Source organism: Gadus morhua, chromosome 21, assembly GCF_902167405.1.
Source record: "Gadus morhua chromosome 21, gadMor3.0, whole genome shotgun sequence".
In the NCBI taxonomy this organism is placed as follows: Eukaryota; Metazoa; Chordata; class Actinopteri; order Gadiformes; family Gadidae; genus Gadus; species Gadus morhua.
In genome coordinates this window covers 6541994-6557347 of record NC_044068.1, presented here as the reverse complement: position 1 = coordinate 6557347, position 15354 = coordinate 6541994, and the positions used below count along the sequence as shown (strand labels likewise).

Sequence of the window (15354 nt, the reverse complement as noted above, 5' to 3'; positions counted from 1 at the left end):
TGTTGACTCGGCGGCGCACATCGACCCCGACACCGAAAAACAAAAAGACGTGGTCGTGCAGGGACGACTACCGTCTCCGCGGCTCAGCTGTCACGTCACTCTAGCCGAGCGGTCGACATGTTTTCGTTTTTTTTTCCACTCCACATTATCCAAAACATTGCCGGTTTTTAAAAGTTCCACTCTGAGGCGCATGGGGGATGTGGGGATTTAAGGTGGATCCATTAAGCCTGTTCTCATTTCCTCAGCGTGCTGTTTAATACGAGCACATATACCGCTGTCGTTGATAACGAGCTGGGGGGATTTTAAAGTGTCACGCCGTACATGCACCGGCAGCCGGTCAGTTTACTTGATTGGTTGTCCTATTGTGGTCGACGGAACCATCCCGTTGCCGGAGAGATAATTGCGGATGAGAATGAATTGCCGTACACGCGTGCGACGCGATGCTTGGGATGGGATCGGGCGGCGTAGGATGGGTGGTTTCTCCCCGTTGGGTCCGTCGTAATTGGTCGCCGCAGGTCGTTTGTACCCACAGCTGGAGGGTTGGGAATCGAGGCCTAATAGGCGCTGGGCCTTCAACTCCCAGTGGTGACCCCTCGCCCACCGAGGGGGGAAACAACTTGGCCATTGTCGAAGCAGCACGGCTCTGCCACTGCTCCCCACAAGTCCCCAGCTACAGTTTTGCATGCTGTTGGGACTTATTTTATTTTTTTATCGTTGAATTTGTCCGTCTGCGTCCTTGTGCACCGGCGAACGTGACGTTCAACCTCAGGCTGGAATATATTTTGTAATGCGAAAAAATGGGAAGACAAGAAGGCGCGCTTGAGTCGTGATGTTGTGCCGGCTCATTCGGCTTTGCTTTGTCTTTTTAAAAGATGGTTGCAAGGAGGGCACTTACAAGCACTGGCGCGAGCCTTTCAGTGGAGCTCTTGTGTTTCCTTGAAGGACCGTCGACTTTTCCTTTGTGTATCCGAGGGTACTTAACACATTCTTTCAATTTCTTTTATGTCCTTTTCTGAAATGATTCATCGTCTGCTGAATAACGTATGTTATTTTTGCTCAGACTCAGTTGATCAAAACGCTACTTGACGATAATGGCGGTGCTACTAAAGTGAACAGGCTGTAACCTCTTACTGGGTTTTGTAAAGGGTCACGTCCGCAGCGGTGCACAACAAACGTGTAATCGTTAGCAGGAACACACTCTAGATTTATTAAGCATTATTGATCTGTTTGCGGCGCTTTATATCCCAATTGCATAAGAGGTCATGTGCACTGGCCTGTTCAAATACAATGCACCTGTTCCATGAACAGGTACATGACACTGTTTATTACATCAGCACTTCACTTGGTACACTTGGCACGTACACACAAACACACATACATACACCTGTTCTAGGTAGCAAACTTTTCAACGAGGACCCATGACTCCTATCCGATCTTTCTCCTCAGACCTGCTCCTCACATTGTCTTTGAACTCTGACCCCCACAGGCCCGAAAGCACATCCTTGAGATCCAAACAAGGGACTGGAACCCCTCATTGGCCGAGCTGTTCGTGGACGAACTGGCAGAGAAATGTGTCGGTAAGAGGAACACAAATCAAGTCTCCATGATAAAGGCAGCCATACCATGCAATAATTTCCTTCTGCTCAGAATAAATGAGGATGATTGAATGATTGGATGAGCTTATTCTGGGCTACGACAGCCATAGATACTACATTTTTTGATCTCTGTCGGGATGTTAAGAGAATTTCTACAGATATGTAAAAAAATGCATCTATAATACATTGCATACCATAGCTAAAGGGATGAATTAAAGATTTTCTTCAAGGCCTTTAAAATAAAACAATTGGAGACAAGGTTATTTTGGCAACCCCGATGATAACTTCCTCAAAATTGGTGATACATTTGGCTGATGTCAACTCTGTCCCTGCCCTTTTAGTTACGTCTGACTGTTGGGAGGTAGATGTAGACTGTAGAAAGAAGGCATGTAGGTGACGTTCGGCCAATACAAGTTCTATGGTTTTCGCATGCCCGTGATTGGCTCACTAATTCAAAGAGTTGATATTATTAGACCCCCCCATGTGAGTGTGATAAGCCATTAACAAGCCATTTGAAAATCAAGCTTCTGTCCTGTGTTTTAGGGACATCACAAGTGGGAGTGTCCACCTTGATGTATACCCCCTTAAGTTATCTAGTAATGGGCCGAGACATGTTGCGATGGAGCGTCTGATCACACCGTTCAAGTGCTAACTACAATATGAGCTCCACCACGAGGTACCGATCTCACCTCCCTCGACCCACCCCCCCCCCCCCTCCTAGGCTACTGCGGCGCTGACCTCAAAGCACTTTGCACGGAGGCGGCGCTGATGGCGCTGCGACGCCGCTACCCGCAGATCTACAGCAGCAGCGTCAAGCTCCAGCTGGACGTCTCCTCCATCACCCTGGGGGCCGCCGACTTCAGCAAGGCCCTGCAGACCATCGTCCCGTCCTCCCACAGGGCCCTGGCTCCGTCGGGGCGCGCCCTGGACCCTGCCCTCAGGCCCCTCCTGGACCACTCCCTCTCTCTGGTGCTGAAGTCCCTGCTGCGAGTGTTCCCCCACGCCGCCACGCAGCAGACCGACGGGGACAATGCAAATGGTAAGGATGTCTCCCTTGGTGGGTGCGGGCGGGCCTGGGAGCCTGTTGTTACCGCTGCTGCTACTACTACTACTACTTTGGTCCCGTCAGCGGTCTGTTTATTGGTTATTTCCTCCCTCCCGGTTCTCTCATTGCATCTAATGGGAGGGTAGTCAACTCATTGTGCCACTGAATGAGCCGTGACCGGTTGGGAGAGTTCTGGTAGGAGCTCTTGCACCAATTAATTTTCTTTTACACATTGCCCAGGTTTTGAATACTGGATTATATTTTAATATTCCCCCGACTAAACTCTTTATATCGTTTGCCGTTTTTCGTGGCTGGGTGTTTATCCTGAAGTAATGACACAGGATTTTATTCTTTTCGGTAAGGGCATTGGAACAGAAAGTGAGTGTTCAGGGCTCAAGGCTTCTACTGGTGGCACTAACTTGTTCATTTGGTGGCACCTTAACCAATGCAGGCGGCTTTGTTGCAGTGTTGGCATGTCTTTTGCCTGGTAACCATCAATCTGTGCACAATTTTTTTTAAGTGAGATATTCCTTCTTTTCAAAGGAATATGCAAAAGTGTATTGCATAGTTTGTCTTTTTATTTTTTACTGCCTTGTGCCTCGACATCTCTTTCCTCATGAACCAACTGTAAACACTCCTTGCCGACCTCCTATATCAAGAAACTCTACAGACTAATAATCACAGCCTGCTTATTAGGTAATATATAGCCAAGTTACGATTTATTTTCATTCCTTTCAGGATAGTGCATTTCTTTGAAGGCTCTTGAATTGCACTATAGCCGCCGTGCAATTTCATTGAAACGTTGGCAATTAATTGTATTTTATTGTTATGATAATTTGAAAGAGGAACTTGTGGTTTGTGTATCCAATGAGCGCACTCAGACCGCCGCCACTATGCAGCCAAACTGACTCCTGCTCAAAACTTTGCGTGTATCGCAGCTCCGTCCATCACTCTAAACAAAGTCCTAAAATCAAAACTCGTTCTCCTTTCTGCTCCGCAACGCTGCTGGACGCAGCGCTCCTTGGCTCGGTTGGTGTGTGTGCGCCAGGGTGGAGAGTAGGTCCGAACGCCACTGACTTCATCCACGGAGCACTGAACTGATATTGACTTTGTGTTTTTTGAGGTGTTATTCCACATCTTTTAACCAGTAAGACCGTTCCAGAAATGAAATGGGGGACAGATCGATAAAATGAAATGTCCGACCCGTGGCCCAGTTCTAAACGTTACACTATTACCTTGTTTGGGGAAAACAATCATCGATATTTCTTTATTTTCTTCTTTTACTAGCACCAATGCCACCTAGAGTAGTATAACCTTGCATCCACATAATTAACTTTCTCAATCTTGAGCCCTGATATAACTATATATATGTATATCATTTTCCTTTTTACTGAACAAAATGACCTCTGATCCACGAAATAAGGCGCAGCATTTTATGAAAAGATGTGAAGAAACCTTTTCAATCGCCGATTTGACGTATTAAACCAGGGACTTTTGAAGCTGCATTAACCCACTTGTAAGATGTGAGGCAATGCATCCATCCGTCAACGGAGACGCAACATAAATCTAATATTTTCTCCTAGGATAGTTTCCTCTTCATCCTACTTGCGATGAATACTATATGAGAGGGCTCCATGGCACCGCAAATACCTAAAAAACCCTTTTGTTCCACCGCCGTTTATGTTTATACTGCCACACCTTGTCCATTTTCTGCCCAACCCACACACACACCCATACACACCCACACATTTCTCATTGTTTAAACAGTGTTCTTCATTCCAGGCGGAGACAATCAACAGCTAGAAGAGGATTTATGCAGCGACGACGACAATGAATGCACCCCCTCCATCTACGATGTCAACCCCGCCGGGCCCACCATGAGCCTGCTCCCCTTCCCCACGTCTCAAAGACCCTTCCTTCACCTCTCAACGTAAGTCCAGCTCTGTCCATTCCTTCACGGGGAGGTCGGCGACCAGAGAGCTTGGTGTATAGTCACATTTCAGAAGAACACAGGCCTGATAGAGTTCAGGCGTGGTGCCTGAATTCAGGCTTGAGCTCGGCCATGTATGTTGTCAAGAAGTGAAAGTGAAAATAGGTGAGGGGTGCCTTTTTAAAATGTCGAGTCAACACGTCAACCTAGCTGACTTTTTGATTGACATGTCTGCCACCAACCAGGCGTAGTCTATATAAAGATTTATTTTACCTTTGTATGTTTGCACTGAGGATTGTCTGAATGGGACTGAAAACGTTTTGCACGCCCTTTGGGTTGCACTTTACTCCTTGCATCGGCTACATGGTGTGCGAGTTCCGCTCCTTTTATTGTTGTCAAGAAAGGCAATTCTCTATGGTGTCTTTGAATGTATTTCATAATTTCAGGCACAGATAATTTCACTTCCTATCAGCCCTGAGAACAGTCTCTTGTATAGAGTGTTAAAGAGTGAGTTGGGTTGGACAGCTCTCTGCTTCTTTGAGAGTAGGCTGGAAGACATAATATAATTGCAATATTTGAAAAGCAGACACATTTGTTGAAGGTGACATCCATGTTAGGGCTAAGTTATTATATTTATTCATCTGATATTTTTTGATTCAATAATTAATTGGCAATGAGTCAGCCCGACGAGGCAACTGCAATATACAATTATACATCAAATATACACATTCAGACGGGTAATACCCTATAGCACTAGAATCCACGAATGATGAGTCGTAAGTGCGCTTTTGCCGGTTCAAAGCAGGCCATATCCCCGCCCCACTGCTAGCTCCACTGTAGATGAAAAAAAAAAAAGCGAGCCGTCTGGACTACAAATGAGAAGCCATGCTCATGGAGGGCGCCGCGCTCTGACGCCGTTCGTTAGTGGACTGCAGAGGGCAGACGAATGTTGTGTCTGAGGAAAGATCCGGCTCTCTGCATTTCCTGTGGTTTTAGTACCACCTTGTGGCCGAGCGCAGTGCGGCTATGGATAGCAAAGAGGGTGTTATTTATTATTCATTTGATTGCCTCGGTGCCATTACCAAATTATTCAATTGTTTATATTCATTGTATTTCCGCAGCAAATTTTTATGTCCTCCTCCGATGTTTTAGCTTATGTATCTTTTATACATCGTTTAGTCCTCTCTCCAGCAATTGCCCTCGTGACTAGTGCGCACACTTGGAGGGCCTTTGTATTTTCCCATGGTAATTAGCACGGGGCTAACGTCTGACCCCGCGGCCTGCCTGGGGGGGATTAATCTCTGGCATCGCTATTGGCGCGCGGAGAGACATTTAAAAGGAGCGGACGATTGCACCGTCGGAGGCAGGGGGGTTCGTTATTGCAAAAATAATCAATTGAATCATGTGGTGGAAAAATACCATTAAAGCTAATTGCTTCTGACTCCGTTGTTTGTTTGTCTTAAGTGGCTTGTTTGTTTTCAAGCCAGATGATTTTTAGTATTGCGTGCTGGTGTCGGTGTCAGGGAAGGGGGGGGATCGGGCTGGCGGGGGGGGGGAGTGGGGGACTCGGCGGGAAGGATTTGGCGCTTTGCTGGTGAAATGCATCGGGGGGGGTCGATTGGTGTCAGGCTCGGGGGCGAGTTTCTCAAAAGGCTAGAGACTTATTAAGGCATTCTGCACCACCCATCCAGTGTAGGACCCCCCCCCCCCCCCCCAGATGTCTCCCGAGGGAATGAGCCCCACCTATTTTTGGTGCCTGACCCATAACAGATGAGCCACGGCGGCCCTGCCTTGCCTCTGGAGTGAACTCTCGATTAGCCCTGGAAGATATGGAGGGATTTATTAGGCCCATTACGACTTTTAAATTTCGGGTGTAATACAGATACGGGATCTCATCATCTGTCCTTTTTTAGGTTAAGAATCCAACCGAGGTTTATTGTATTAGCACTGGGGTTCATTACAGTCAAGTAAACGGTAATTTCACACAATATCAGACTGTACTCGTGTGATAAATCGGAGGTGCGGGTACCATCTCATATTTAATTTAGACTACAAGATTACGTATCCAAATAGGAATATATTAAATTTGGTCTCCATAATACGACGCCGTCTGAAAGACAAACGATGCGCGACCGCGACGTTGAATTGTCTGCCAGGACGACACCGCAAACTCACTGTCACTTCTCTTTATTCTCCCTCTCTCTCCCTCTCCCTGTCTCTCTCTCTCTCTATCTCCACCTTCTTGGGCTCCAGCTCAGTGCTCCAGCAGCCAACGGCGTATCGGCCCCGGCTGCTCCTGGCCGGGCCCCCGGGCTCGGGCCAAAGCTCCCACTTGGCCCCTGCCCTGCTCCACCACCTGGACAAGCTTCCAGTGCACCGTCTGGACCTGCCCACCCTCTACTCAGTCAGTGTGAAGACTCCAGAGGAGTCCTGTGCTCAGGTAAGGACACACACAAGCGCACACCCACGCACGCACGCACGCGCGCGCGCGCACACACACAATCCCTGCTAGTGCTTTGCTTTCAGTATCTGTTGCTTTCACTGCTAACTTAATGTTTTGGCCATTTTAGAAAATACACAGGCAGGCACACACACGTTTTTACACAATATATGGCTTTTCTTTTTTTTGCATTGGGTCCATTGTATTACCCCATGTTAGCCTGTCTTTGGGTAGATAACCAATATCGCTATCGCTGCAGCCCTAGAGCCAGCTTTGTGTGAGATGGTTTGTTAAGCTCACAGTGCAAACAGTGCCCTTGTTCCATGAGGGCTGGCTGGCATTGACGGCATTGGTGGTTTCTGTTCGGCTGTGTCCCCATTTCTTTCTTTCGTCCTTTTTAGGCTTTAAAAAAAAAGGAATCAAAAAACACTTTTACAGCTTCCAGCAATGTGGCTGGTAGTGTGATCATCACTACAAATGCTCCCATTTAATACAACATTTGTCCAGAACACCCTAACGCTGGCAGCAGTTCGCGAAAAAGAAGAAAGATCGAAAAACTGCTCTCGGTTTTAGTTTTTAAAAAGTAAACCCGTTGTGCCGTCTCCTATTCTCTTTGGTGCGCATTCCAACAACACGTCGTTTATTTTTTTCGAACCCTGTTTGTGTGTGCCTAGGTGTGTGTGGGTGTTGGTCTGTGTGGATCTGTGTGTGTGTGTGTGTGTGACATGTCCCTTGATGCCTCTCCCCTCTCGCCGTCCTGCAGGTGTTTCGGGAGGCGCGTCGGAGCGTGCCCAGCGTGGTGTTCATGCCACACATCTCCGAGTGGTGGGAAGCTGTGAGCGAGACTGTGAAAAGCACCTTCCTCACCCTGCTCCACGACGTCCCCTCCTTCAGCCCCATCCTCATCCTCGCCACCATCGAGTCCCCCTACTCACAGCTGTCCGAGGAGGTAGGCACGCTGACGCACACACACCCGAGTGCGCTCACACACATCGACACACGGATACATTGACAGACGTGCAGACGGCAAACTCTGGCAAACGCATACATGCAGGTACGCATACATGCAGGTACACAACACACACTCTCTCTCTCTCTCTCTCTCTCTCTCTCTCTCTCTCTCTCTCTCTCTCTCTCTCCTCTCTCTCTCTCTCTCTCTCTCTCTCTCTCTCTCTCTCTCTCTCTCTCTCTCTCTCTCTCTCTCTCTCTCTCTCTCTCTCTCTCTGCTGTCAAGGGTGTTTTTATTCTCGCAGATTACACCTTGTCATTCATGCAAACGTTTGCTGCCTGCTGCTTCTCACTTTTTTAAAGTGGTTGCGTTCGGTTATTTATTTATTTAGTCATGGATACACACATTATTTGTTCCGCCAGCGTTTTTCTGATACTAACCCCAGTCAGACTTGTGTTTGGGTCGTTTGTGTAATGAGTCTGCTACACTAGATGTGCCACTAACCACCAGCTTAATTGTGAGTCCTTCTTGTTCCACCGGTTCACCACTAGGGGGTAGTCTAAAAGACATCCGAACCTATTCTGCGTTCTCTCTCGGATGCCCGGAGACAAATTGATCCTAAGGGAGACAATAAAGGCTAATCTTATTTTCTCTTAATAGAGCCCAATATTGATTCATAATTCTACACAATTGCACCAATGTTCTCAAGGTTTCTTGCCTTAATATTCAATGTTTTCAGGGAGGTGTCATAAAACTAAGGCCTGTGAAGCCCTTTGATTAAGGACTACCGAAATACAATTAGCTCGGCATGACAATGTTATTCCGTTTCAGTGTTTCACCAAGGATATAAATAAAAAAGCGCTTTCCTCCACTTAACCTGACTATCTCAGATGAAGAGGCAACATGCTGCTGGTTGACGTATAGTAGCGTGCTGGTATAGTACTTTGACTTTAAATGTCATGCCTGGGGTATACAACAGGCTTGACGAACAAAGCCAAAGGAAAATTGAACTGCGCATGTTTACTCACCCCGGTTTGAAATCTCACTTAAAATGTCAAAGCAGTGAGTGAAGTCCTCTACACAGGGAGCCTTAGAGCGGCTGAATCCACATCTTCTAATGCTAAAAACAACAACGTTTAAAGGCCTGCACATAACGGTTCCCTGAGATACTGGAAATAAATCGTTTTTATTACACAATGACAAAATGACGATAATCTACTCCGAGCAGAAATATACACTGTGCTTTACATTGCACAAATGACTGTTGGATCAATTTATATCATATATCGATTGTAAATATAATCTCACAGACGACGGCAAAGGAACTAGGGATGCTGCAACATATTGTGGCCCATGTTGATATGTTTCGGATGGCTATTATCATCCATATCTTTTTGTTTTGTGCTACTGGGCAGCATTCATCCTCTGTTCTCTCCTCTGTGCCCTTCCTTCACTCCTCCATCCCAATGTATCATTCACTCTCTATTCTGTGAGATAAAGGGCAGTCTGACCACCCGCGGAGAGTTAGCCTCAGAGAGGGATGGGCGTCATAAGGAGGAATAAAGAGGCAAGGAGACAGAGAAATACGGAGAGGGTGGAGGGGGGGGGGGGGGGGTCCTATCTGGCAAGCCAGCAGAAGAGCTAATTACGTCTGGGAACCCTATGCCTTCACCCCGGGACACACACACACACACACACACACACACACACACACACACACACACACACACACACACACTTCAAAATCGATGTGTGTGTGCTTGCATGTTTGTGTTCTCGCAGGCCTTCATCCTGCCTGAGCTCCGGGCTGAGGAGGGCTCCTGGGATGGTTTTCGCCCGCTCTGTGCCGGACTCACATTTCTTTGTTTATTTTCTGTTGCCTGTTTAGTTCACCTTCCCCTTTTTGATATAGTCGCTCTTTGTTGCCGTTCGCATTTATTACCTCCCACCGCTCGTTCTTCCTTTTCTATTCCTGTCTTTAATCGGTTTTTCCACTTAGTTATTTTTTTCTTGGTTTCTTAATACGTGCCGTATTCATTGCTTGCTTGCTCATTCCCCCCCCTCCGTCTCCCTCCCACTATTTCACAAGGGGCCATTTTGAACCAGGATAACATATGCTCTTTTCGTGGGCTGTTTAAACGGGATTTCCGCATCCAACAAAAGGCCTGACACGTCAAAAACATGGCCCCCGCTTGCGATGCCACAATGGTCAACACTTTCCATTTGTCCCTTTCACCTCATCCGTGGATTTATTATTAATGTTATTAAAACATTTTTTTACATATTTGAGTGAGAGGAGAGGGGACGAACGGAACGGAACTAGCTGTCAAATCCCAACAGAGCACTTGCCTCTCTGCCGGCTTGTCCTTCGTGATGTACTGCTGCTGCCACGGCCCCCCCGATGGCCCCCCGACAGCCCCGCGTCGGCCCCTCCGTCACAACACCACTCCATGTCGGGCTGACCGCTGACATTCCCGGGGCGCCCGCGCTGGAAATCCAATCAACACTCCCTCTCACCCCGACCAACCTCCATCGGATTGGCTGCCCCCCCATCCCCCCCCCCTTTTCAAATGGACTTAAGATGGATTCCTTTGAAGAGCGCCCCGACCCAAACCCCCACCGAGCCCCATTTGACTCCGGAGTGCGACTTCAAAACAGGTTTCCAATTTAGACATCAGTTGTCTTTAGCGGCGGTCGTTGGGGGGCCACGCCGCTGTTCATGGGAGCGTGCGAACGGCGCTCACCCCATCAGGGGGATGAAGTGGCCAAAGCAGGCTTTGGAGAAACACCGTCGCCCCGGCTTTGCCTCGAAACTCTGTCTGCCGCGCTGTTCGGTGGTCACACCGGTAAAGGGAAGGAAGGGGACCACCTGGTCCATTGGTCAAGAGTGTTGGCTCGTTCTTTTCCTTCCCGAATCCATTTTCACGAGTCCTAGTGCGGTTTGCCACTTGCAGTCACACCTGAGGTGTTTGCCAGAACGGCAAATAAAGAGTCTAAAAATATGGATTAGCAGTTAGAGGATGGACAATGAATGGGGATATATAATTCTCAAGGGTCTCATTTATTGCGCGTTGGCAAAGTGTCTTGTTACCCTGAATTTCAAAGACATCTCGTGTGATCCGACCATCAGTATTCTGGTGATTAAACACCCACGTCTAATGAAATGAGATAAAACTTTTCTCTTTTCTTTGGTTGCCTTCACGAAAGGTTTCCACAGTTTAGGGCTAAGCCATGGCCTATTTTAGACAATACCCAGCTTTTGGACACATCTGTTAAAACGAGGATACAAAAAGCCTTCTTTGATGTGTGCTTGGCATATGGGTGCAGCAGAAGGACTGCCCCCAGTGCACACAAATAAACAAGCCTTAACTGCCTTTTTATTGTTTATTTCTTTTTTAAAGCGGGGATTTGCGCTGTGCAGAGTCTTGCCACTGGCTAGTTGCTCTACTTGTGAGGGATAAATTGTTTGGTTACACGATGCGTGGGTCTTTTTAGACGAGTCCGCTCTCTCTGAAGGTCCAATTTTTGTTTTCTTATGAACATGGTTTGAGAGGTGTCGATGCCTTAGTTATGTATGACTGTGTGCGTGTTCATTTAGATGGACAGTGGACACGCACACCCACACACATGAGCACACACACAAGAACACATGAACATGCAATACACACACACACAAATGAGTACAAACACACACACACACACACACACACACACACACACACACACACACACACACACACACACACTCGAATACACACACACACACACACACACACACACACACACACAAACAAACAAGGACACACACCGGAACACACACACGAAGACACACACACTTGAACACACACAAACGGGCACTCACAGGCGCACACACACACACACACACACACACACACACACACACATGCGCGCCCAAACTGCCCAGGGTGTTGTAAGGATCCAAGCTTCCTCTGAGGGCTCTACTTTGCTCCCTGGCACAAACATGACGGCGACAGCTGCCGTCTCAGCTCCCGTCCTCAGTGGGGACCGGGCTGCAGTCTCTCTCCTCTCTCTCTCTCTCTCTCTCTTTCTCTTTCTCTTTCTCTTTCTCCGTCTCTTTCTCTTTCTCTTTCTCTCGCTCTCTCGCTCTCTCGCCAGAACCGCCACTGCAGGCTCGGGTCCAGCCCAGATCGGACACCGTCCCCTCCCTTAACAGTCGTTGTCCTGTTTAGAAATGGAGGAAGGGATGGAAATAGCGGAGGCAATGCTGGTGAGAAAGAGAGAGAGCCATGGAAACGTCACTGTTTTCTTCCTATGCGTTGGCTAGAATACCGTAGCAACCGCACGGAACACTTCCTAGGTACCACCCCGAGCACCCTGGTTACCACCCCGAGCACCGTAGTTACCAACCCGAGCACCGTAGTTACCCCCCCCCGAGCACCCTAGACACCAACCCGAGTGCCCTGGTTACCACCCACAGCCCTATAGAGACCACCTACAACACACTTGCAACCTGCCAGAACATCAGGGTGATCACCCATAACACTATAAAAACCAGAGGGAACCCCCCTAGCAACCCCCAGAACACCCCAGCAACCATCAGGTACATTAGCAACTGGGTAGGACACACTAGCAACTGTCCGAAACACCCGGAAAGCACCGTCCCTAGCAGCAAGCGTTAAACTACAGCACCACTACTCAAACTTTACTTTACATTACTGGTATCAAGGTACAAAAGTGTTTAAAACCGGGTATATTTTCAGCAAGCTACACCCAATCCTTTTTTTATTTTTTAACGCTTGCCTTTTATCTTCTTTTTTTTTTTTTTTTACAATATATTTTTCTCTAAGTGGTCAAAAGCGGCAGACTTTAACACGTGCAATGGTGAGTTTATGATACAATTTATGAACATTTAAGAGACTATTAAACACTTGCAGGGCTCTGTGTGGGTTTGTGTTTTAACATCTCACTATAAAGAAACAACATTACTAATATGCCATGCTATTAATACCCATTTTCTTTATGAAGCGCATGACTTACAATTGAATTTGAATTGGGATTAGATAAATGCCTACACCTTTTGGGGGGGATGAATGCCAGCAAGAATATTGTCACAGTATTATGTATGTCCACACTTGAAGACGCCTGAAACTATGTAATATTGGTTTGATTTGCTGTAATTGGCTACTTCGGCTTAGTGGCCAAATTGAAAAATAGTATTTTCTGAGCTGTACCAGAAGCATCCACCCTGTGGCTGCTTCCACCTTCTCCTCCACCTCCTTAATTATTGCATCCCACAGACATAAGACGCAGTGTTAGAGTCAGACTCCGACACAAACTTTTGTCCGCTTACTTTCAGTGCCGCAGCCTCAGAGTTTGCCTGTGTGGGTGGAATTGGTTTACACATGCCTCCCGTCCTCCCAGGGTGAGAGGACCCTGACTCCTCCATCGTCTGAAAACTTTAGCGAAAGGTCCAAATCGGTCCAGCGCGACCTCGTGGCAATCCTCCTATTAGTCCCTCTAAAGCATTTCATTTCCGCTAAGAAAGCGAGAGTGCAGAGGCCATCGATCAGTGTGAAAAACCAATGATCTTCCGACTCTGTGCAACTGCACTTCTCTGAGAGGCAGTCAGAGGTCTGACTTGGGGTGGTGGGGCTGGTGGGGGTGGTGGGAGTTGGGCTCTGTCGTTGTGGAATGTGATTCAGGAAGATTCGCCCGTTCGAAGCTCATACAAAGTCCTTCAGCCGAACAATGTTCCAGCCCGCTGTTCACATCGTCTCAGTCGGAATCTGCCATCGGGGTATGTGTGTGTGTGTGTGGGGGGGGGGGGATGAGGATAAAGCGACGAGATTTGTGTAAAAGACGTGACTGGGTCTGGTTCTCAGGTCCTTACCTAAGCCCCAGAGGATTCGGTGAGGGACAGGTTGGCCACAAACTGATCTCCCAGCCAGCCAAAGTAGACCCAGCGTCGGCTGGGGCTGTTCTTCCTGCCATGTGGCCGCCTCCTTCTTGGCCTTAATTAAACGGCGGGCCCATCCCTTCCTGGCTCTTCCTCTTCCACCCCCCCTCCACGGACTCGCCCCCTCCCTGGCGGCATTGATCCGAACGGGGTAAATCGTTAGCTGTGTGGTGTGCTACATCCTCCCACCGTGCTACAGAGACACCCTCCTGCCTGTTCTTGCTCGCCCTTCTGTGGTTCTTTGTTCATCACGGCCCGCCCCGTCTCTCCCTCTCCCCCTCCTCCTGGGTGGACTCCACGGACACCGCTGAGAAGGGAGCCAAAACAGACGGAGGCACGAGGGGCCAGGAGAACAAACGTAGATCGAAGGGGGGGCGGGGGGTGGATGGATCGATGTGAGCGGCAGATGGGGCGAGCATAGTGTAAAGGGAGAACTTGGTGCTGAGTCAGCAAGGGCCCCTGTCTGCTTGAGATGCCTTAGGCTCCCATACACGGGTTGAACTGGTATCCTGAGACAGCCCTCCCCAACCCCCCCCAACCCCCTGTAGAGTGAGTGAAGACGTACACCAGAAATCAGCCCGCTCTTGCACAAATACAAAACAGCAGCCAGCGGAGAGAGGGAGGGAAAATGGCCGACGGCTGGGTTTGAGTCTGCCAATATCCAAGGCTCATTTATCAGTAATGCTCTCTGTTGAAATGCAGAGCAATGTGTCGAACCGTTGGGCCATTAAAAAGACCCAGAGCAACAATTGCTCTTAATTTAATTTTGGCTTCAAAGTGAACTACTTTCACCCAAATTAAGAACTTGATTAGATTAGGTGCTGGTTCGAAGAGAGTTTGTGTTTTTGAGCTTTTATAAATCATGTGTCTTGCTTCGGCATGTCTCTTAATGTAGCCACCGATTCTTTTAAGCATTTGCAATTATTCTGAATGGATTTTAAAATGTTTATTCCCCCCCCCCCCCCGCACTTCTTGAATGTGTTCCCATTCAAACAAGTTTCCCTCTCAAATTGATGAGTCCATTATGTTTATGATAATGTGTGACACACATTTGGCATCTGGGGTGTGAATTGTGTCCACTATTTCAATCTGCGTACTGTGTTTGCGATGGAGAACCGTATTAGGATAGAGCGTGGAAGCAGGCAGGGCTTATGTGGCATCTATCTGCTCTATTACAAAGTTGGAACATTTTATGTAGGAACAATACTGTCGGTGTTTGTCACATCCCATGAATTTAAAATGATCTGTGTAAACCGCAGCACCATCCAGAGACACATTAAGAGGGCACTCATTTACTGAATGAAACTCTCTAGCCTAATGAGGCCATTACCAGAGCCGCATCCTGCGATTGCCTTGATCTGACACTTGAGACCTCTGAGGAGGTGAGGCGTTCCTTTTACTTCTGATCATTTATTTATCAGGCTTATTTTATGTGCTATATTGTATATAGTATAAAC

The 15354-nt window shown here is 47.8% G+C and overlaps 1 protein-coding gene across 1 annotated transcript in view; it reads left to right on the top strand.

Moving 5' to 3' along the window:
* The window catches only part of atad2b (ATPase family AAA domain containing 2B), a 77998-nt gene that overhangs the window by 10352 nt on the left and 52292 nt on the right, over nt 1–15354 (top strand). Inside the window, 5 exon segments of the mRNA XM_030344814.1 lie at nt 1487–1577; nt 2317–2634; nt 4423–4570; nt 6824–7010; nt 7774–7959. Of these exon segments, the coding sequence (XP_030200674.1) occupies nt 1487–1577; nt 2317–2634; nt 4423–4570; nt 6824–7010; nt 7774–7959 (930 nt within the window).